The sequence below is a fragment of the Pieris brassicae genome, chromosome 1 (assembly GCF_905147105.1).
Source record: "Pieris brassicae chromosome 1, ilPieBrab1.1, whole genome shotgun sequence".
Taxonomy (NCBI): domain Eukaryota; kingdom Metazoa; phylum Arthropoda; class Insecta; order Lepidoptera; family Pieridae; genus Pieris; species Pieris brassicae.
Genome location: NC_059665.1, coordinates 18,493,843 through 18,518,173, shown reverse-complemented (window position 1 = coordinate 18,518,173; position 24,331 = coordinate 18,493,843). Strand labels below are relative to the sequence as shown.

Here is a 24,331-nt window from a genome sequence, read left to right as displayed (position 1 = left end):
AACTAATTGAAATGATATAATACCAGTAGTAATCTCTAATAAATCAAAACTCTCTCGTTTTTCATATAAGTAGCAAAACGTATCAAATACAACATATGATAAATGACTTTCAAATTACACTCCATATAAATTAACGTTCAACCGAAACGTCAACCATACATCAATGTGTTTCAGTCGTGACGTCACGCACTACAAACGAAACACCTCAAAACGTACTTCGAGATGTCCCTTGCAGCATTTTCACTATAATTTATGTGAAACAACGCCTGAACATTTACATCATAAAAATACATTGCTTGATTTCTTAGTAACTGAATGAAATCGTTCTTTAACAAGCATAAATGAATGTTGAAATACATGTAAATAACGCGAAATCAAACGTCGATAATGGGTTGATCGGATTTGCCCGTAGGTTATGATTTGTTTTGCTCAGCAGTTTTGTGTAACAGTCACGAATATTGTAGGAACTATTCTCGATGTATGTTAACGTACCATTATTTCTAATGTACAACAACTCACGCGGTTTGAAAATCAACAAGAAAGTTTAAAAGCTTCCTGTAACTCCTAATTTTTACAAAGTATGACACGCTAATGTAAAATATAGCTTTCAAATATTTATTTGAATGATGAGATGGTGTGAGTTCATTATTCGGAGGCAACATAATATCGGATATGTCCTAGAAATTACGCGGATTTTTTTAAAGCGTTAAATACTTCTCTATGTATGGTAAAGCTACTGTTTTGTAAATTAATAACAAGCTAAGTTATATCAAATTCAGAATAATTTTCAATGGATTAAACCAGACAACCCCGACTTATAAATTCCTACATCACTATTGGGACTTGAAAACGTCTGGAGGCCTTAACATCCTACCAGGAAGCCCTAGTATAGAAAAAACACATGTACATAATGTACATATAATATGGCAAGTGATTGCATTAGCACACATCACGTAGTAATGATCAACTACCGCAGACCGCCAGTAAAACCACAGGAGAACATAATTGACTTTTACTTTCATAAAGGCTTACCAGTGTAAGGATTTGGCTAGAATACGCCAACAAGTTTAATAATTAGCTCTGAATCGTATTTACTCCTCAACATAAATTGTTACAAAGTATTTTCTACATTTATTTGCGATTAAATGTTTTCAGTATGCCTTTACTATTATTTTGCTCAAAAGAAACTGCTACAAATCTCCTACTAGAAATGGCCACATTAATTAACAGGTAGATAATAACCCTAGTAGTAACTCAGTGTCGACAGTTTGCCAAGTCTAGTAATAGGAGCTCTTTGCACAATTAACATCGTCTTTTTAATGGCACAGGAAGAGATTATTCAATTAATTGATAAGGAGGAGTGAAGATGTCTTTAGATAGCGGTACTCGCTTGCATCAAATTCCCTTGATGATTGTCTATTTCATGAATAAGTTCCCAGATCATATATCTATATATATATAAATTACAATGAAATGAATGAATGAATGAAATAATTCCCTATTTCCCTTGGTCACGGCTTCACGCGTGATCGGCTGGACCGATTTCGCTAATTCTTTATTGTTGAATTTGATATTGTCAGGGGAAGGTTCTTATAAAATAAAATGTTAAGAAAAAAGCGCGGAATGCGTGCTGCATATATCATCAAAGAGGATGTAAGAAAATGAATATCGTTTAAAACAAATGCTTAAATCGCAGTTATTATATTGATACAATAATTACAGTCGCTAATTATCTGTGGTGTTAATCTTGGAAATCCATGTTTTTCACATGGCCAGTTCTATGTCGCCTGTTCAAATGTTGTTGACAAACAATATTGTATAACAAAGAATGTTATATACCATAATTACACCATAAGCTTTATTTGTGAATTATACCATTGGATATCAATATTCATAATTAAGATAGGACAACGTCCGTCGGGTCCGCTAGTTTCTAATAAATATACTCATTTCAAAGGAAATTAAATGGTGTAGGTATAGTAAATATCACAGTATACACTACACAATAAACACAAATGAAAACATACCATGCATTCTATAATTGTTGTTATAATAGAGGGCAGATAAATTATTTGTAGCATAATTTCACAAACATATTTACACATTATTACAAATTATGCATTTCATCATCAGCGATAGATCGTACCGTTCTCGCGAATATTTTACAATAAGAATAGCACGAGTAAGTTTAGCATAAAAGTATAAATCATAAACTTTCATACCGCAAATTCAAACACGTATGAAAATTCCACTTCATTGACTATGCAAAAGAAACCCCGCGCCAAGCATGAACGTCCCAAATGCATAATTAAATCAGGACGGGATCAACAATGTGTCCAGACAATACAGAGCAAAATAGTCATCAATCACAACCATTATTTATACTATTGATCGGCTCAGATCGGTTTCCATAAATTGGGCCACGTACCAGTCAGAGATGGGACGGATTTTTGCTCTTTTCGTGTTTGCGCTCCACTTCGGCAATGTCACATGTTAATATCTTTTTAAAGGCAGTTTCTATACGAATAATAGAAAAACATAAAAATATCTAAATACAAGCTGTATTTCGGTTTTAATAATGTACATATATGATGTAAGCGATTAAAGTAACTGTACCAATCCGAAACTAGTCGTTAAACTATGTCAACTTTAGATATGTCAACAATTCAAAATTGAATTGAAAGCACTACATAAATGCCAACGAAAGAAACTCACCCTCTCTCAATTCTTTTCACACACGTGTTCACAGCCGAGTTCTCCAGATCAATAGTGGAGACCAGCTCGTCAACGCTGTCCAGTTCAACTGCTGACACTGTCCTATCAATAACATTGTATTTAGGATACCTAATAAATGATAAACATTTATTTCATATGATTTCTAAACCCGTATTGGTCGTTTGTAACTTAATTTTCAATGTTCATATTTAATAATTCATAAGGATGATATTTTTTAATACGATTCGCAACTAATATTTAACAACAAAATATTATAGTCATTTTGTTACATTGTAAAAGACACGCTTTAGTCTTGAGTATGATTTAAATTTACATGCCTTGGAATTATATTGTATTTAACACCAGTACGAAATAAACATAAATTTGTGTTTAGTATATGTGTAATATATAAAAAAAATAACGGAGTTAAAGTTCAAGCACCCCCTTTACTAATCAATCACAGATTTGCTTTCCAAACATGTAAATACTGATTGACATTATGGTTACACATTGACTCGTAATCGACGCTTCAATGATCGATAGGACATTCAGGACGTTGACTTTTAAGAGTTAATACATCACAACCTCTATATTTAACTAGAAATCCAACAATCTACATAAGAATATATTAAAACATGCTAGAAAACGCTTCGGAATTGCCACTTTATATTTCATTTTTATTTAGTATCAACATTGCTATCTTACATAAATTGTCTCGCTCGAACAGTCAGAATATTATGTTTCCAGATGAAAAGCGAGCATAACGGATATAATCGAGAAGCCAACCACAAATCAATTACCAGCGATCATTTGTTAATGATTGCGATGTCAGTACTGTTGCGTCTTAGCCCGAGGGCGTGCGGTAGCACGAAACCACGGCGCTATGCAATATTACAGCTCATTAGCGCAGGTGAAACTTAGTTTCCAGACCATTCTAGTGTTGTACCCGGTGACTTAAGGCTATCAAATATTAGTAACAGAATTTTTTATTTTAGTAGGCCTACTTATTTAAAACTTCTTTATACAATTTATTAAATTACTATCACTTGAATAATTTATGCTTAAACGACGACAGAACGATTTGATATAATGGAACAAGAAAAGCTTATTTATTTGGATATAAATATTAAATAACTCTGAACTAGGTACCACTTATACGCCACATAAATATCAATTAATCTGTCAAGTAACAACATAAAATATGATAAGAATAAGAAAGTTTTCAATCTGTCTCTAAAATATTAATCTATTTTTTTTTCTAGAATATCGGGCAAACGGCTCGGCAACATAAGGCTGATGTTAAGTGATAGGTACCGCCGCCCATGGGCACTTACACTACCTAGTAAGCTTGCCGACGTTTTAAGATGTGGCACGCTCTTTTTATGGAAGTTAAAGTGTGTTTGCTTTCTGTCATAACAATATCATGTAAGATAATTCTTTTCAAATTACACTTACAACAGCAATCGCCTAGTCTAACTTTTTAACATGCCTAATGCTAGTTCGATTTTCATATTGTGTTATAAAATGGTTGACTAAACAACAAGTTATCCACTGCATTAGCAATTACCTCGTACCAACAGTTTATAGTGTTTCAGCATCCGTTCTTATCATTGATGTTCTAATCTATTAATTTTACTTTAAAGAAAGAGACCTTGTTTTTAATGCTAAATCCATATATTATTTAGCCGTAGGTTAAAAATTAATCATTTTGTTACATATGTATCGCTTAATTATTTGTTTTATATCTGTGACTATTTTGATTAACCGTTAATGTGTTGCTAAGTTTTATCAGGATTTCAATTAATACAAGATTAAATGCATAAGGAAAACGTTGGATAAAACTCTGTTACATTGTATTGGTATAAAAAGTAGATTACACTATTTTTAGACTATCCATTCACTATTGGCTGAAACGTAATCTTTCTTCGATAGATTGGCTACTTTTCCGCAAACTGGACCGCAATAAAGCAATTACTAACATAAAATCAATCAACTGCTTGAGCGGACGGCAACCAACGTACAAATATTATTTTTATGAATATCAACTATAAGATTCGATGACAAAACTGTTTTTTGTACATTCTTTGCCTTTTATTGACAATAATAATAGAATATAAGTTACCTACAGTCCTGATAATTAGTGGATGAATAGGAAAATCTTTTTATATGTCATAAACTGGATGAGGCTGGTGGGATTAGTGTTCCGCCATTGTTCTTATTACCAAAAATAAATGTCTAACTTTTTACTTGCGATTTTGTCGAGCTTTTTAAATCATACTTTATATATTTAGACTTTTTAAACGAAAATGAAAATATTTGGACTGTAATAGAAACTCCGTAACAAAACATACTAAATCTATTCTCAAACAAGTTTTTGTAATTCGTAATTAATTACCCAAACGTTAGGTCGTATAAATATTTGTACAGGGTTTTATACACACGAGGAATTTGGATTGTTAAAAGGCACTAACTCTCACCCATAACATTTGTTAATTATGAACGCCAATATCTACCACAGTAAAAGGTGCACCTACCATTTCAATTTTTCGTTTGCATAGAAGTATATATAGATTTGTGAAAGGGAATTCTTTCATTTAAAATGTATAGCTCCAATAGATAGAAGAGAATAGATATCCTTTTAAAAAAGTTAAAAAAACTTGTGTAAGCAATAAAGGTTTTCTCTCATAAGAAATACTTTTGCTTAAAAATATTATCATTTATGTTTTACCCTACTAGGTATATCGCTCTCTTTGCAATCTTAGCATTCCTTCGCAGTCAATTGCTTCTCGAGTCATCGATGCCGGTTCCCCTTTAACTAACATATACGATGTTCAATTACACGCCTGTCTCGTTACAGATAACGTTCGTATTATGTGCTCTACATCTTAGACTCAGTTTGAAATTCTACAAACTTCCTACTTTCGACTGTTTACCAATATAAATCGAATGACTTGTTTATTGGTGCTTAAAGTACAATAATAATTATATATTAGCAAGAAAATTGTACATATGGCGGTACAACCTAAATAAACATCGAATATTGCCTCATATAATGGCGTGCAAATTTGTTTGATAAAATTTCTTGTTAAAAGTTATATATTACATTACCTTACGAATTATATCATTCAATTATTAAAAAAAATTAAAATGTAGAAAGATCTTTAAGAAGTCATTTATATTCGAGTACAGATAATGCTAGTTTATTTAATATTCAGTAATCTAAAAGCCACTTTAGCTTGATACCATCGAAATCTTTACCAATACACATCTCTTTAAAAAACAATTCATTATACATTCGTAGAACAAAAAACCTCAATCTCTGCAGCTGTGATAGCCAGACATGGTCACTGCCGCTTCTAGAATATCGTAAATCAAATTGTGCCGACACTTTCGCCTTTGTAACTTTTCTTATATGAATTTGTGGAAATAAAGATCTATTAATCGAAATGGCCGAGAAATGTCAAGCTTGACGATGTACCTACTGTACTTCAATCCCTTATTTGTAAGCAGGATGTCAACGAACACACCTGTTCCAAAAAGATTTCTAAAACTCACGACTTAGATTATAGACATCGCTATTTATTTGTGTTTACGCTATATGCTTATGTTCCTATTCAAGGTATAAACCTTGAAAAGGAAACTGAGATGTTGAAAATCTTATTAAAAGTACTTAGAAATTACACAAATATTGTTTTACAATATATTATCGAACACATTATAAAGAATTCCCCCGTTAACGAAAAAAATATACTGAACCCAAATTCAAGTTAAATATAATCAATAAAATTTTATTATAAACAAGGAAAAGCACTATCCAAACAACCTCTCATTTTTTAACCACAACCAAATCATCAATCAATCATTATTTATTTGCAATACAATTTCCGCATTCCCGTTGGCTACCAGGAGCGCTGACGTGATGAAGAGTAGGTCTAGCGGAGCATGTAATAGCCGGCAGCTTCCGCGAGGGTGCGTCTCCATTGTCTAAACCACCGCGCCCGTGCGTATTTTTATTTGTTTGTTTGTATTATTTGTAGTTTATCTACCTCTACAAGTTTCTTATGTCCTGTCACGCGCAAAAAATCCTCGTTTTATTATTCAATGTTTCTCATTCTCAAAATCTACATAACGTGTACATATTACTAGTCATTTTAATTTAAATACAAAATCCCGCTTGTTCCTTTCATCATATTCCTCGTTCCTGCGAATAACATGCAAGTTCTGTTAGCCTTGAGACAGACTGTCAACCCTAAGCCGTTTGTGTGACCGATGTTTCTTTTGCCTAAAGAAGAAATATCCATAAAAAGGATATAAATAAAAATTAAGGGTATTACTTAAACTCATACAAAAATGTATTACCATAAACAGGTCAAAAAAATTATATTATCACCAATAATTTATTATTGTAATATCTTAAAATTCCCATTATCAAGAAAGACATACTAATGTAACATAATAGTTAAGAGATTTATGAGATCTGTGCTCATAAAATACCGTAATAAATATTAACGGTGGATGTAAGGAAAAACTAATCCCGCCTGCTATTAAAATTTGGCGAACGTTGCAAATAAATTGTTATATAGAAAGTGTTCGTAGGTGCAACAAATGTAAAAACACAAAGGTAAACTGTTAAAACCCCTTGCGCCAGTGCGCCAGGAAAGCTTGACTGGCTTCAGTATCGACCTGCTGCGTATCTGGTTACCTCCTGCCATATTTAAGCTCCCACTAATCTTATTAAGTGAATAGGCTCAAGTCGGAAGTGTAAGCGATGGAAGGGATCAATACTAGCTTTCATCCAAGATTTGCCGTTGAAGATTTAATTGGCCTAATTGGATAATTTTAAATGTTTTTTATTAAAAGATATTTGCGTAATATTTATTTATAATACATGTAAATAACATGATGCATAGCAGTACCTTAACACAAATTCAAGCAAACGTTAATTTGGACTAAGCCAAAGGATACAATTCTATTGTTCAACTCCGTCTTTCCTTTTACAATGGTATAGCAAGTGCAAGTCAAATTATCAAAGAAAATACGGCAACGTTGCAGTTACTTGTTTCGCAACACTATTAAATTGCCCGGGCATTGAATATAAACACGTAGACGCAAGACAGTTGACCCTTTTTAGTAACAACTAACAAATTCATTGTTCTGTTACACATATTTTGTGCTAGGAACAAATAACAAAGCTAATGAAGTCCTCGCTACAAACTATGGTTACTTTCCCGAGGCTTCATCCACATATAAAGTGTACGCTATTATAAAATTAGCATCGAATTTATATACCTATTAATTATGGGATATTTGAAATTAATTGTGATATCAGTTTCGATTCATTCCTTATTTTCTAACTCTCTTAGTACATTCTAATTCTGTACTAAATCGCATACCCTTTTGTCCTCTCGCCATAATATAAGATGTATATAAAAATAGATGAATTTTGTTTGAATGTATTGGTTACCCATATTGATACAGTAATTGTTCTAACATTTAACAATACTGGCGTTTGCCTTAATTGGTAGTGACACTAACGCCTACAGGATTTTGTGGTATAAATCTACTACCTACACATTCAATTAGATGCGACAAATAACCATACACAAATATGGTTACTAATCTTGGCGCCATATATGGCATTCCAAATACTGCGCAAGTTGGTTTCTATAATACAATATAAAACCATTTTTTTTTAAATAAAATAGGGGGCAAACGGGCAGGAGGCTCACCTGATGTTAAGTGATACCGCCGCCCATGGACACTCTCAATGCGAGAGGGCTCGCGAGTGCGTAGCCGGCCTTTTAAGAATTTGTACGCTCTTTTCTTGAAGGACCCTAAGTCGAATTGGTTCGGAAATACTTCAGTAGGCAGCTCCACATAGCGGTGGTGCGCGGCAAAAACTGCCTTATTAAAACCTTACTTTTGCTAAACGCAGAAATCCACCATCTTGATTAACTTGTCAAGTTATATTTACTATAATCACTTATCTACTCGTATATATTGCTGAGGGGCGATAATGTGCATAACGTATTAAACTCACATTATCCGAAAGTTTCTTCTGTTGAAATATAATTAATTAATACTTACTTTGTTATAGAGCTCCTTGAATCCTCCGGCAGCCCGACAAATATTAATGAAGATGACATTTGTATAAAGAAACACTTAAATATGCACTTGTAATTTAGATAAATAATTGAAGCACGTCTACTTTAGATTTATAACCACGTAAACATATATTTATTATGTATTAAAATAAATTAGTAGATGATATAAACTGTTTAATTTTTTAAACAAATCTGTCAAAGTGACATTAAAAAAAAGAAATAGTTTGTATGCCAACCAATGGTACAATTAATATTACAGTGTAGATGGTACAAATATAAAAATATATATTCCGCAAATTTTGTAAGATCAGTGCCAGGTCTGACAGTCGCAGTATAAACTGACTCTCCATAATTATTTTAATGTTTATAAATCAATAAGTGGGTGTACATACTTTGGTTCTAGTTAGTGTGGACCTTGTATAAAATAAGGCGTTATTCTAAATTTCTTGTTTTTAAATATAATAGTTTAAATTTTATAATGCGAAATTTTCGTAAGTTATGAAATAAATGTTTTAATATATATGGAGAAGTCTAGACAAAAAAAAATTGAAAATTGTAACCTCCATTTTTGTTTTTCAGTTAGAAATTTATCGCATGTCATTTTTTTGTGATTTAACCGCATTTGGTCACAAACTAAATAATGACACCTGAACCCTTAAGCAGGATACAATACCTACGTAAAATTGAGTATTTACCGATGGAATTAATGAACCAATTTACTCTCAGTTATATAACGTACTTTATTAAGCAAGAAGAACGGGGGGAGTTAGAACAGAGTTAACATCATGTTCAGTCCAATTGTTATCCTCATCTATACGCGCGACACTGCGGTGATATATATAATGGACGAGGCTCTGGCGACCACCCAGTGTGGTTATACCACACACGTGATTCGGCAACAGATTTATAGAAGCTACATCGACCCTAATCCCTCAAATGTCTGGGGCAGAAGGCACTGCTCAATATTATTCCCTAGAAGTCAGTAATCATGAAAAAGTCTAATAAATCCGTGGCCACGAATTCCTGGTGTCCCTTTGATGGGTGGGCAGAATTCCCAGGTATACTATAACTTTCAGCGTGGAATGTGAGAAATCCAAAGCAAGACGGTAAACTTCCAAAATGATACAAAAAGTGCACCGATAACGAATGGACCTGATGGGGATCGGATGATACACAATAGACATTGTAAGAACAAATGTATAACTTCTGACGACATGTTCTCCATTATAAAGATACCGAAGAACTTACGGAACCGTATGGCATTGGAGAGTCTTTCAATATTAATATAATTTAAATTTAAGCACCAACGGAACTAATATTCGGTATTAGCTATATGCAGCGACATCTATATGCAGACATAGAAACGCTTTTTACCAACACAAATAAACAACCGAGATGTCATTGGGAACACCTTATAGACCGGGAGATAGTGACACAAAATATTGGGTCATACTGGTACTATGGCGGTTCTTCAGGGGTCTTATTACGCAATGAAAAAAAGAAAAATGATGGTCCAATCGCGTGGGCCTTAGTCGAACTCAAAACTTCTAGTATTTTCCGATAGTCCATAACAAAATAAGAGGCCGTAGTGTCATCCCATACTTCTCCGGTGAGGCTTACAGCTCGCGACACCGTCGCGAACACATTCATTTAAAAAAAAACAACCATTTGTACCAGGTAAATTTTGACACAGTTTATCATCGTCGTGCAGCAGTTTACGAAAATCACCAATATAAATAAAAAAATTTGCTTGAACAGCCGCGAACAGCGCTCCGTGGCCTTTTTTTAAACTAAATTTATGTAGTTATTTACGTCGTTCCGGTAGTTGGTAACACCACAGTTTGACGTAGCCACAGAACACAGCTACTCAAAAGGACGTGACATCTGATTAGTGACGTCCATTAGTGTTTTGACGGCTTCACATTTCAGAGAACTTATTTGTCGTTGAAATTAAAAAATGCATTAAAACAATTATCGTTCCTTCTGTACTTATTAATGAAAAGTGTTGTAATGGTTTAAATATGCTGAATCAAACTTCGACTGAAGCACTGCTATCAGCAGCTTATGTTGAGAATTACTTGGATATCGTTGATAATCTTCCAAATGATTTGCAACGACATTTATCGCGTATGCGAGAGTTAGATGTAACATACAGAGGTAAAACTCGTAATAAATCTAATAAGCCGACACCTTATGAGCTTATTTTATGATTCTTCTATAGTTAAAACTCGAATTCAGCTAGTAATTCAACAGCGTACCTGTTGTGTTGACATACTGTTTTGCACCAATAATAGACGCGTGATTTTATGTTCACTGTTTACTCTAGATAGCCATGGACAAAAATAACTTATAACTAGCTATTTTTACTCGAATTTTTAATACTTATAGTTTTTTGGAAACAAAAATTATTTATCAGTGTGAATAAACAATTATTTGAATTACGTATTACTTTTAAAGTAATTATATATTATTAGAATGTCTGAGAGATGCAGAGGCACACCTAGCAGTATGTATTGGTCCCAATACAGAAGAAAGAAGGCGGGGTAGGGCAGCTCTGAGGTTACAAGCTGCCCTTGTTGCAGCACAAGAAATAGGAGATGAAAAACTGCAAGTTGTTCAACTTTTGCAGGATCTAATTGACAACAAACAAAGGTGCCTAGATGCTGATCATAAAAAATTGGGTGAGTACCTAATTTACATTATAATTCTTTTAAAATTTACTGAAGAATGTATATGATATACTCTCAACAGACTTTATAAAATTGTAAACTAATGTTTCTTGGTTCAGATATGACAATTTATGCATTAGTTTATGTGATGCATATTGCTCGGGAAACAAGCACAACTTTTTCTATTTATATTACAAATTCATAATCTGGTCTTCATAATTTTAGTGTCATGCTTAGAAGTCAAAACAAATGGGACTGTAAAAGAGGAGCCAACACAAACCACAGAGACCAGATCAATTGAGAAAGAATCTAATTCACTGCAGACACAGCAGCAGACTGTACCTCCACCACCACCTGAGCGGAATACTGAAAAAGATAAGGATAAGTCTGAAAAAGAGAAAGGAGGTATGGTGTAGCCATGTTTAAGTAAAAATAAAGTCCTATAATTGAGTGGGGCTTAGTTTTTAGGTCTATTCCATTGTTTATGGATTTGGATATGTTTATTATTAAATTTAATTAAAAAAATGTTGAAAATCCTTAGGTGAGCGCTGGTCAAAGAGACCTCGCCGGTCCCGTACAACAGCAGGTGCTGCTACTGATGGAGCTGACTCTAGCGAAAGAGATAGTGAGCGACACACTCACAGCACACACAAGAAAGGTATTTTGTAATTTTATTTTTGAAATATAATGTAAAGCATTTCTTTGTTCTCCCACCAACTTACCAGACATACTTTCATGTAGGCTTCTCAAGCCAGCCGGTTTTAGTATCCATATTGTTCAATTATCTAGAACTAAAATTAAATGTTAGTATAAAACAATTTTGTGAAGAAATTTTTAGTAATTTAAAAATTTATTAATATCTAAAAAATTCTTTAGGTATAGGCAAGAAGAAAAAACGTAAAGCGCGTCAAGCAGCTCAGCGCTCTGAGACACCACCTGAAGAAACGGATGCCATAGACCCTGATGAGCCTCGGTACTGTCTGTGTGATCAGATATCCTTTGGAGAAATGATTCTTTGTGACAATGACTTATGTCCTATTGAGTGGTTCCATTTCTCGTGTGTGTCCCTCACAACGAAACCAAAAGGCAAGTGGTTCTGCCCAAAATGTCGAGGAGACAGGCCAAACGTCATGAAGCCCAAGGGACAATTTCTAAAGGAGCTTGAAAGGTATAATAGAGAGAAAGAAGAAAAAGCATAGCATACACTGTTTGGTTAGTGAGGTTGTGATATTGTATGAAGAGCACAGTTATGTTTATAAGATGTTTCAATGCATAAATAAACTATGGGTAAAACATTAGCAACAGAAAATGCTGTTTTAAAAGAGATTTTCATTAATGATTTATGTGTAGCAATAAATAATTAAATTTTTCCACATTAATTGTAATTTTCTTAAACCAAGGATATTTGTTAAATATTTTGATTCCCAAATTTCTTAACTAAAGCCTTATGAAACAGTAGCTCGTAAAAAAAAATATCTTGCTACTTTAACGTACGCGGCCTTATAATACGTGGGCTAAGCACTGTGATTGTTACCGTGGTTGCCATTTTTTACATGGAATAACTTGCGTAACTATGTTTAGTCCATATTTTATAATTCTGCAAATGATTTATGTGGATGAAATATCCAATTCTCAGTAAGTTTTAAGGTGTATAAAACAGACTTTTTAAACAATATACAACTACTATAAAAATTGTATAGACTAAAGGCAGCTGGCAAATTATTTCAGTGCAATGATACTTAATAAGAGCATAATAATATAAATTGTTTATTTACTTTATTACTGAATCAAAAAAATATTTCTTATAACTCATTCCTAAGTGTACCTGAGCCTACAACAGATCAGATTTAATATTATTTAATATGTATGGTAAATGTTTACAATTAATTTCAAATCTAACACTAAATGTACTCTAAACTGATTCCAACTTATAATGTTCAAAAATCTAGCTGATCGAATCTGATTTGTGATTTACAATCGAAGCACAAAATATAGTATTTAATATTAGAAATCTTTTAAATCTTGAATGATCACAATGAATTTAATAATGATGTATGTAAATGGTGAATCAACGTGAAGTTGTGGTAATGAGATTTCATTAAGTGCTCTTTGGAATAAAGTACAGCGATTGCATTTATGAGAATAATTCAAGCCCAATGTTATATTATTTTATTGACTTCAAACGTAATTAAATGATATGACATAGAGCAATATGTATAGAATATTCCTATAATTAGATAATGAACAGATAAATTTTGTCATTTTAATATAAGATTTAATTTATAGATATATGTTGTTTCAATTACCACTCATTTTTATTGTTTAAACAGGAATGTGTTATCGGGTTTCTTATTTATCATGTCATATGAAGGAATATTTACACAAAAACCGTTAAGGTGTCCTTTGAATTAAAGTACATGTTTAAGGCCCTTTAAAATAAAAAACATTAAATTGAATTGTTTTTATTGAGTATACAATCAGACTAATAACCATGCAGATTATCCATAATATAAATAATACAAAATTCAAGTCTAAAGTGTTCTATACCAATTCTATTATGCTAACAATAAAATTCATTGAAGTGTGATGAAGAATATAAATATTGCAATGGCTTTTATATTTTCGACTAGATTTTACTATTTACTTAAATATTGAAAGTTGTCTCAATATTATAGAGAAAAAATGTTCGATAGTGATTTGTTATAAATTAATTTGTCTATTTAATCTATATGTTAATGGCACATTGCACAACGCACGGCATATGGGAGAAAGCAAAACGAAGAATGCATGGGTTAATGATTTTAAATCATCTTATTTACAATGTGTAATTCAAAGTGAAGTGTGAATAATCTTATATGAACAAAAGAGGGTTAAAAACCCTCTTCATATAAGATTTTCTTTGCTTTGAAACATATTTCCAAGTGAGCAACACTGTTTCATAGCGAAGCCATTTGTCAAACTTTTCAATCGTCAAATGTTCCTTTTTTTAATGTCAATGTCATATGTACTACTCAAAATGTTTTCTAAAAATCTATCACATTATTTTGAAACCGTGATCGTGCTTAATTTTTTTTAATATTTCGTTAACAAAAATACGTTAAGTTAAAAAATATTTCTCGTTTTGCATTCTCATATAATAAATTCGTAAAAACTAAGATCACACAATATTTTGCACCAAACTAAAACTCGCTTAAATCCATATAATAAATGCCGCTACGCAAAAAGCAATGATTAATAGAAGTTAATTAAAATCCTATAGATATATTTTTTGCTAAAACAAAAAAAGGCAAGACTTTAAAACGCTAAGTACGATTACAACCCTACATAGAAACTTCAAACATATACACTAGATAATTCCAACTCGTAGTTTTATCTTCATTTATTTAAATAATGGAGTAAGGTATATCATGAACCATTCCTTATAACTTTTCATTTTAAAGAAAATAAAAAATATAAATTTATACTTAAGAATTATCTGAGTAGAGCCGTTTACACGTAATTTGTGACGGTATATGACACAATTTGAACACAAAGCTAATACATTATATTAAATTCATATGATTAAATATGATATAATTTTATTTACAACTTGTCTACCATAAATGTTTATGCATAAAGTTATATTTTTAATACAATGTGACCGCAATACATTTATTGTATTATAAGACACAATATTTAGGCCTGGTTATGTAAAACGTAGACTTAACGATGTCATCGCGTAGATTGGGTAGTTGTTTCTAAACCAGACTTTCAAACTAAATTCTATAGAAAATTCTTAAAGAACTTAATTTTGATGGTATTTGCAATAGGTAGGTAGGTCTTTAATGTAAAACACCAGACAACATGATTTTTTAATGTTTGTTGTGTCTTTCTTGTGTTTTTTGTATAAAACTTTGAAATTAGTAAATATATATTACTATTACACCCAAACTCCATGTGGGTTCTTATTTGTGGGGGCGGCGTTCTCGAGCTGTCTCGGAGACCCAATAATCCTTCTGGCGCTGCCTGCTTTGCACATGCCTGGAATTCGAATCGAAGTTTTACTTACATGCTAACTTAAAATAGATATTTATTTAGTAACTTAAATATAGGTATATAGATTGAGCGTGACCTTAAAGAATAAGAAACGAATATTACGCACAGTCGGGATTTGAACGCAAGACATCAGAGATAGGGCGCGCATGTCAGACTGCTCTGTAGAATATTATCTTTAATCATAAAATATCTTATCAATCATGAAAGATATTTATTGTTTAATTAAATAAACAGACACAAATACTGTCAGTTAGTTTGTTAATAATTGGTAAGTTTTATTTACAAAAAAAGCGCGCGTGTACTAGTGTACACACGTAAGAAGTGAAACTTCTTTATGACCTTATTTTTCGAAAATTGTTCTACTATATGCAACTTTACAGAAATTGGTAATATAAAGTTAAATTGGATAAAGTTTAACAAAATGCTTTTATTACCATAGACATGAATACAAATAATACAATTATTTAATTTTACCTTATTACTACTAAGAGTACAGAATTTCATTAATTGTAATAGAATTATTACCATTATTGTTATCGTTATTCTATATTTTTCGTATATTTTTGTTAATAATGGCTTCGAATCTCTTCGAAAAATGTGACGTTTTTTTTTTTCCAACGGCTATAAAGAAGTTGCACTTCAAAAACAAATTAATAATTTGTTATAGTCGCCAAGGCAATAAACCTAAAAATTTTAATAAATTTTGGAAGCTACTAATCACCACCTTTAAATGCTCGCTATGTATGGTATTGTACATTTTGACTCCATATTCCTAAATATAACCCTTACCGTCTAACGGATGGCGAAGCTCGTCCACACTACCAGTAAGACTCTGAAGATTAGCTTCCTTCATTTCCTGAACTAGCCGTTCCACCTGACGCTTCTTCTCCATTATGGCTGTTTCGAGTACACCCACCTTAATTCAATATTATAAAATGTTACACGGCTTCGATAAAACCCGAATATTTGAAACTGACAATTTAAAAAAGGTGGTAAAAACGAGGAGATTATCTTTTTGAAAATTTCTTTTTCTCATAACCTTTATAAATTCTATCCAAATTTAACAATAAACTAAAGACGTACTTTTGTTACATTAATGAAAAAATTATAGTTTTTACCTCTCGTTTCAGATTTTCAGCTGTTAAGTGGTTGATCTCTGTGGCATGTTTTGCTTGTTGTATCTGCGTTTGAAGGCCATCCATTTCTGCCAACATTGTCCTTTCCAAAGCTTGTCTGGACAATTAATTTCAATTGATTTAATATTAATTTGTTTATTTATAAGCCACCACCAATATATATACAAACATAGAAAATATTACATTAAAAAGTCGCAGAAATTTTGAAGATATTTTAACTTCATTATGATAAATAAATTATTTATGTAAATTAAAAAATAACTACTATAAAAACAATGTCTATATCCGACGTTTATCTACAGCATTCCTTACCGATTCTCTTGTTGACGGCCATTTAGAAGTCTTTGTTCAGTATGTATGTCTTCCATGACTTTTCGTATCTTGTTCTTACATTGCAAAAGTTCTGTCTCACAATTGGCTAGTTTTGATCGAACCAGCACAATCTCTGATTTTAAAGTCTTTTCATTTTGTTTCGCTATTTCGCTTTCCTCCTCAACATAGTTTAATGCTTGTACCTGTAATTTGAAAAAAATAATAAACAATCCACAATTACCAAATCAAGAGAAATTGCAGCCCAAATGAAGCGTTGCGTGGATTCGATATTTTTGAAGTGAAACTTCTTTAGGCGCATGAGGGTAAAATTTTGACGGAAACGTCACGAAGATGTGCAGCGATTTTGTCGAAGAAAAGGGAAAGAGCGATTGAGACCGATTGAGAGAGAGTGAGAAAGGGCGAATGTAGCATGAAGCAAATATTTTTTAAAGATATTTAGATAATGGTAAAACACACAACATATATTGCATATTTCCCATTATCATAATGCTTTAGTCACAACAATACCAATAGAAATCGGATAATGTAAATACCGATTTGTATAATAATATAATTTGTATTAATTTTCGACACTTTTAATAATTTAATGACAATTAGATTCATGAAATTCCTAAAATATCTTCCTTTTTTCCTTCCTCTAAGTCTCGGAAATCTAAAATATTAGATTTGTATAAATATCAGCAAGACTTAAAAATTAGTTTGTTAATGAAGTTTCGCTTCTGACATGTGTACTTTGACGCAGGCACTTTTTTATCAGTTAATCGATTTTGACACAAATTAATATGATCCACGAATATAATAAATTGTATAAGATGTATATACCTGTTCTGTGCTAATTCTAAGTTGACTGTCAGCTGAGTTGATTTGTTGTTGTAAGAGCTCTACTTGTCTTTCCTGCTCTCTGCCTTTGTTTTCCCAGTAACCTATCTCTGCGTCATACTGAAAATATTCATACCAATTTAAAGGATAACAAAAGTATAGTCAATAGTATGTCCTTCATTCATACACTTCAATTTAACCCGATAAAACACATTTATTGATCATAGCAACTATTTAGTTCATAAAAAGATACTTTCAATTTAGTGTGATCGGAATTTAATATAAAAAGATAGATATGAAAGTTTAATACAATCTTTCTACACTGAATCAGTATGTAAACCATATAAATTAAATCGTTACCTTTATAATCTAAAAGTAATTAAATTGTATGGCATGTATTGACATACCCACTGTTAATTTTAAATTTCAGACTTATCTGTACGTTATATATAGGGTCATCCAAGCTCATTCAAATTGGTCCAGCCGTTTAAGAGGAGTTCAGTGACATACACACATACAGTAGAATTATATATATATAATATCATGTAGGCTTATAATTATAAGCACAGTTATATAGATTTCTTTGATATTATGTATTGCCACAATTAAAAGACTGGCACCGCACTTGCGGGCTCTCTAGCAATGTGACGTTATGTGGTTTTTTTGTAATACAAAAAAAAATCATAAAAACGAAAATTTTGCTATAAAACAATTTTTTTGAAAATAAAAACTTTATACATACTTTTATCAAATCAACTTGTTGGCTAGAAAGTTTATCCCTCTGATAATTTACAAGCGACACCAGCTCTCTATATTGAGTGTTATAGCTGACTGCCTCTGGATTCCGTTCTTCATCAGGTTCATTTACCGGTGACATGTGTGAGCGAGGTCTCGAGCGGCTGGGAGACTTCCGAACTCCTTGAGGTGGAGGGGGAGATCTGTATGGTGGTGGGGGATCCCTGGATGAAAGATTTTTATCTTTTTCATGCAATACATCTAGTGGATAATTTAGATTGGCTCTTGTTTAAATATGTTAAAGCAATTCCAACATAGCTTACATTACAAATTATATTAGAAAGCGCAACTCAAATCAAGCTAGACATAATACCACCTTGCAAACTAGGGTTATTAACACTAATTTTTAAATAAATAATTGTATTATTGGCTGACAGGCAATTAAAAAAAAAGTAAATTTGCTAACTTATTACAGCCTTTTGTTTTCTTACCTATAAGGAGGAACATCTTTAGATGCTGGACTATCATCTGGAGTCTTACTTTGTTGTATACCCCTTACAACACCCACCGGATTACTTGGTGATGTATTTACATTGTTAAATGCTGTTGAATTTGGCCTATTTGGTGAATTCTGCTTATCTTGTATATTGGGATTTAGTGTAGTTTGACTGTAAACAAGATTAGATTAGTAATAGACAGATGTGCTTTGTGTGCAGAATGTTAAACTGAATAATGTTGGTTAATTTATTACAAAGAGAATAGATAACTTTTTCAACAATGTAAAAAAGACAAAATTGACGACCCTGTTTCTTCTGCATATCAATATGTTCCAAGTTAGCAACATTCATTGCTATGCGGACGACAGCACTGTGGATACTCTTTACACGGGCTGTGCAGGTATTTCTTGGGCAGTTTTTAATCAGTACCGGAACAAGTGTGTGTCTAGAGGTCAAAACTCTTTAATGCGCTCATCCTCAGACTGGGGTCTTGAATCTTGACTTAATCTAGTCTAATTTTAAAACCAAGAAGACAAGCTTTCGAGTTATCGCCATACACCACCAGTATAGGGAATCAGCTGCCCACTATAGTATTTCCAAAACAATTTGACTTGCGAGCTTACTGGCAGTGTAAGTTTCCATGGGCAACTGTATCACTTAATGTCAGAGGATGCCCAATGTACAAACAAAAACAGTAGGTAGCTTTTATTAACTAACCCATTTCCATTTGGTGATTTTATATTGCTATTAGGTGGTAAGAATTTTTGGTTATCGCTGCTATCAGATCTTCTTAAAATGAACTGTATATCGTTGGAATATTCACCCCATTTCATTAGAATCTGAAATAAGTAACATCAGCCAGTTAATCAAAGTTGATTAAATAGAAAAGCAAAACAAAAATGTTGCCAGATATTTAAAGTTTAATAACATTTAGGCCCATATAGCCTGGTGATACATCTCAGTATATTGTATTTTAGATACATTACAAAAACATTAAAGTATATCTTACCTTAAGAGGATATTCTTGTGGAGCTAAGAGTCTTTCATTATTCCTCCATCGTTCTATCAATGTGAATCTACCCACTTTTCCAGTTGCATGAGCCAATGCAAAGACTACATCCTATGAAATTGCAATTTAATGTTATTCTCTCATTTCATATTATTATTATTATAAATATGAAGTTTTTACTGCACTATCATGTAATTATAGGGCATCTATACTACTATTATACAGCTAAATAAATTATTTTGGTTGAACACCCTAATTGAAACAACTAGTGAGTTGAATTGATTTGTTTTATGTGTTAAATAGTAAAATTATCAAGTATGCCCTGAGACCAGACTAGAATCGATCTAGCACGGGACACACTTAACGATAATATGACGCCTTTAGTTGAGCTCTTTCACCCTCAGTACAACACCCTCGCCCTCGGAAGAGTTTTTAGAACATAATTTAATGATTTTTGCTACGAAAAAGATCCTATATTAAAGACTATACCTGACAAGTGGTAGTCTCAGTTACTCCACAAACAATCCTTTGTATCCCCTCGACCCAGACCTTTAGCTCCATTAATTTGGGACAGCTTAAAAACCCAACCAGCGTAAGGCTCTTCAACTCAATACATTTCAGTTTAAAAATATATACAATATAGGCTTCTTATTATCTCTTTCATAAAATCAGTAGTGAGCCATACATAGCTGATAAATTTCACAATCTGCAAGAGTAAAACACAAACATTCCAAAAAGAGAAAATTGAAAAACACAACTACTGTCAGTGTCAACTGTAACTGTAAATGACAATTGACTGACTATTTATGATATATATTATAGCCTCATTATAATATTTATAGATAAACTAATTATATAAAACTGCAGGGTATTTTTTTAGAAAAAAATAAGTTTTAACAAGAGAGGCCATAAATATTTGAAAACTGAGGTTTTCTATTATTGTCAATTTCCCACTAATTATATGAAAAAATAACCCTATCCTATAAGAAAACTTAAAGAAGTTGGGTTTATCACATAATGGCTCAAGAAGATGATGAAGAGGTACGTAATTAAATTATTATTGAATGTAAGATTCTAAAAAATCTATAAAATTTGCATTTTCAATCAATAAATTTCCGTACGCATTCCGTCAACATTCAATTTCCTCCCCGGTTCCGGCGGCATCCCGCCAATTAAACATTATGCTAAATATTTTTTACAGGATCTAGTTTTTAATGTTGAAGAAGTTCAAAAAATAGTAAGAGATAACATCGAATTATGTTTAGGAGGTAACATTTACAGTCATTCTCGGGCACCTCAATGGATCACTGTAATCACAGAAAGAACTTTGGCGAGATTAACAAAGTTAAATAAGCCTTTTAAATACATAAGTAAGTGACCGGTAAACCTAATTTGCACACTACGCTCTTCTAACTAACGTAATAAACACAAACGTTCTAAAAATATTTTGTTATTAGTGAGAATGACAGTCACTCAGAAGAATGGTTGTGGTCTGCATACGGCAGCAGCATATTTTTGGGACACCTCAACAGACGGAACGTGCACTGTGCGATGGGAAAATAAGTACATGTACTGTATTGTTAATATTTGGGGACTTGCTCTACAATAAAACGACTTTGACTTAACGAATTTTAGTTTTATTATTGGACATAAAAAATAAGTGAAAAAATATTGATGAAACTGCCTTCTAAACCTTTAAGGTAGAGATTTTTTAAAAAACAAAAATCAATCAAAATCTTTGTATATATCGAAAAAACTAATATCAACATTTCAAAAACTTATATGAACTACATGATTTTGCTATAGCTTTGTATTGATTTCGCGAACTTTCAAACACTTAACGCCTTAACGCGTCGTTTTATTGTCACATTCATAAAAATAATAATAATTAAGCCTTATTTATTCCTTGAAAAATTTACAAATTATACATATATATATTATTTTTTATTGAGTATAGGCCTCCTCCAAATAGCTCCATCTCTCTCTGTTTTCAGCATTTTTCTCACAATCCAGCTTTCTTAAGCTCGTCAGCCCACCGTGCAAGTGGGCGACCACGCTTTCTTTTTCCTGGCGGCCCTTTCGACTTTGTTACCCTCTTTATCCATCTGCCATTGTTCATTCGAGTGGTATGGCCCGCCCATTTCCGCTTAAGTTTTTTGCAATGCGATAGTGCATCAATAACCTTTGTTTTGTTTCTTATTTGTGTACTTCTGTTCTTGTCCTTTAGTTTTAAATTGAGAACACTGCGTTCCATTCCTCGTTGACAAGTTGTTATTTTCCTATTTGTGTTCGAGTCATATATCCATGACTGGCTACCGTAAGAAAGACATGGCAATACACACGTGTCTAAGTCTCTCTGTTTAAGACGTATATTGGTATAACTGCCTTCAGTACTTTGTATCCCCAGAATTTGTTCCATGACATCCTAGTTCTCTTATCAACTTCGTCATGATGCCGTGAATTTCTAAAAGATATTTCCTTACCCAAGTAGATGTATTGTTGTACATATTCTAAGGGGTATCCATTAAATTCGGATCTTGTAGGTGATTTGTCATTATTTTTTGCTTGGCTAACAGAACAAAGGTCGTTTATCATTTCCTCTATTTGTAGTAATGTTTCTGAGAATAAAACGATGGCATCAGCAAATCTTAAGTTATTTAAAAGTAATTACTGTCAATAATTATACATTTATATGTGTCCAATTAAGCTTTTGCATTATTCTTTGGAGTACTGTTATAAATATGGCAGTTGAAAGTGGGTCACCTTGTCTAACCCCTCTTTTAATGGCTATTTTGGGTCCCCTTTTTTCTAGTTTGATTCGGCTTACACTTTTTGAGTAGATATCTTTAACCGGTTCAATCCCCCTGATGGGACCTTACATTCGTGTAGGGCATTCCACATACTGCTGTGTGAGATGGAATCGAAAGCTTTTGCGTAATCTATAAATGCTAGATATAGTGATCTCTTTTTTCTTTATACTTCTCAATAATTTGATCCACAACATATACATGATCAATTGTTGAAAATCCTCGTCTGAAACCAGCTTGTTCTGTGGGCTGAAAATCTTGTGGAGACGTGAGAGTGGAGACTCCGCTCTCTAGGCATGAAGCAAATAATTTGTAGAGATTCGGATGTAAGCTTATCGGTCTACATATAGTTACCAATGTCTGTAGGGTCACCTTTTTTATATAAAAGGATTATATCCGACTCTGCCCATGCGTTAGGTATTATTAATTTTTCATAACAGGTCTTGACGTCATCCCAAATATTGAAACTGGTATATTGTAGATTGGATTCTAAGCTTCTCGAGAAAACACTTTTCATTACATATTCTGTTAACACAAAATTTATTCGCACTATACTCAGCCCTAAAGCCCTCGGTGTTATTTTTTCCAAAGTGAAAGTGCTTCTATTTGTGATCACTTGAAAAATTAAGATTTCATATCACATCTCCTTCATATTTCAATATTAGTATTTTTTTTCTATATGACATCATGTAGTCTATCTGAGTCTTAGTCTTTTTGGGGGAAAGCCATGTGCATATGTTTTAGTATATTTTTCAAAAATACTATATTTAAGGTTAAGTTATTTAGTTAGCCAAAATGAAGGAGACTTTCTCCTCTTTTATTCCTTGTAACATAACAATATTGACCTATAATGCGTTCTTCATTTTTTTGCTGCTGACATACAACCCTTTAGTTTAGCCGTAGTGACAAAAAACTTTTCTTGGTCGTCCAATATATTATATCCTATTCTTCGAATCTCAGAGAGCGCGATGATATCATACTTTATTTTTGAAATAGCTACTTTAAACTCGAGACTTATTGAGAAAGTCAAAGTCACTCCTTTGAAAGAAGTGATCTCGCATTGTACGTGCAGATAGAGTGGAGTGGAGGGTTGTGGTCTGGCTCTTCCTCGGGGACCGGCCGTGGTAGCAGAGGTGGAGGGAGGTCATTGTTATTGTATTGTTTGTGACAAATGGGATTGCGTTACGGTGGCATTTGGAGAGCAATGTGAAGTAGTTGCTTTTGTTAAGCAATTTTATGGACATATTATTTTATGCTGTAACTTCCTCGCGTTGGTTAACAGTCTTATTTCTTTTATGGTTGGTTCTCGACGATTCGGGAGATTCTGATGGAGTTATCTTATTTTTATCCATTCTTGGTTTTAAAATTTATTGGTTTCGGTTGTTCAACCTTAATATTTTGTCATAGTTAAGGATCACCAATCTCCCTTAGCTAACTTCAATTTGTAATTGGTTTCGTTTATTGAGAACATC

The 24,331-nt window shown here is 32.6% G+C and overlaps 3 protein-coding genes across 8 annotated transcripts in view; 1 reads left to right on the top strand and 2 right to left on the bottom strand.

The window, feature by feature from the left end:
* Positions 1–9,127, bottom strand: part of LOC123710448 (microtubule-associated protein Jupiter) — a 79,835-nt gene extending 70,708 nt beyond the window's left edge. The window contains exons 1-2 of one of the 5 annotated variants that reach the window (XM_045662349.1): positions 8,803–9,127; positions 2,716–2,812 (exon numbers count right to left, since the gene is read on the bottom strand). In XM_045662349.1, the coding sequence (XP_045518305.1) occupies positions 2,716–2,812; position 8,803 (98 nt within the window). In that variant the 5' untranslated portion in view covers positions 8,804–9,127. Of the gene's footprint in view, positions 1–2,715; positions 2,818–8,802 lie in introns of all 5 variants that reach the window. The other 4 variants (XM_045662331.1, XM_045662339.1, XM_045662378.1 and 1 more) reach the window with 4 other exon arrangements.
* Positions 9,128–10,740: 1,613 nt separating this feature from the next.
* On the top strand, positions 10,741–12,857 carry LOC123708271 (inhibitor of growth protein 1). Its single transcript, XM_045658918.1, has 5 exons — positions 10,741–10,976; positions 11,294–11,500; positions 11,714–11,893; positions 12,030–12,146; positions 12,365–12,857. The coding sequence occupies exons 1-5, from the start codon at positions 10,841–10,843 to the stop codon at positions 12,685–12,687; spliced, it is 963 nt and encodes a 320-aa protein (XP_045514874.1). The 5' UTR covers positions 10,741–10,840; the 3' UTR covers positions 12,688–12,857.
* A 1,143-nt stretch (positions 12,858–14,000) lies between these two features.
* On the bottom strand, positions 14,001–20,683 carry LOC123708262 (ras association domain-containing protein 8). 2 transcript variants are annotated; one of them, XM_045658904.1, is made up of 10 exons: positions 20,542–20,683; positions 20,053–20,163; positions 19,761–19,882; positions 19,038–19,214; positions 18,554–18,770; positions 17,815–17,931; positions 16,972–17,174; positions 16,642–16,756; positions 16,313–16,439; positions 14,001–15,508 (listed from the first exon to the last, which is right to left on the bottom strand). In XM_045658904.1, exons 1-10 carry the CDS (start codon positions 20,611–20,613, stop codon positions 15,408–15,410), a joined length of 1,362 nt encoding a protein of 453 aa, XP_045514860.1. In that variant the 5' UTR covers positions 20,614–20,683; the 3' UTR covers positions 14,001–15,407. The 2 variants fall into 2 exon arrangements, with proteins under 2 accessions (XP_045514860.1, XP_045514851.1); XM_045658895.1 differs by having other exon boundaries at positions 18,554–18,749; positions 20,542–20,633.
* Between the last annotated feature and the right edge of the window lie 3,648 nt (positions 20,684–24,331).

What these genes read in the sequence shown, in the direction of transcription:
- LOC123708271 (XM_045658918.1), top strand. Translation starts at nt 10,841, where the DNA reads ATGCTGAATCAAACTTCGACTGAAGCACTGCTATCAGCAGCTTATGTT. An exon ending in TGCTGATCATAAAAAATTGG is followed by an intron (nt 11,501 to 11,713) that starts GTGAGTACCTAA and finishes TCATAATTTTAG; the next exon opens with TGTCATGCTTAGAAGTCAAA. An exon ending in TCACAGCACACACAAGAAAG is followed by an intron (nt 12,147 to 12,364) that starts GTATTTTGTAAT and finishes AAAATTCTTTAG; the next exon opens with GTATAGGCAAGAAGAAAAAA.
- LOC123708262 (XM_045658904.1), bottom strand. Translation starts at nt 20,613, where the DNA reads ATGGAGCTAAAGGTCTGGGTCGAGGGGATACAAAGGATTGTTTGTGGA. An exon ending in AAAGATGTTCCTCCTTATAG is followed by an intron (nt 18,771 to 19,037) that starts GTAAGAAAACAA and finishes TCTTTCATCCAG; the next exon opens with GGATCCCCCACCACCATACA. An exon ending in TTAGAATTAGCACAGAACAG is followed by an intron (nt 17,175 to 17,814) that starts GTATATACATCT and finishes TTCAAATTACAG; the next exon opens with GTACAAGCATTAAACTATGT.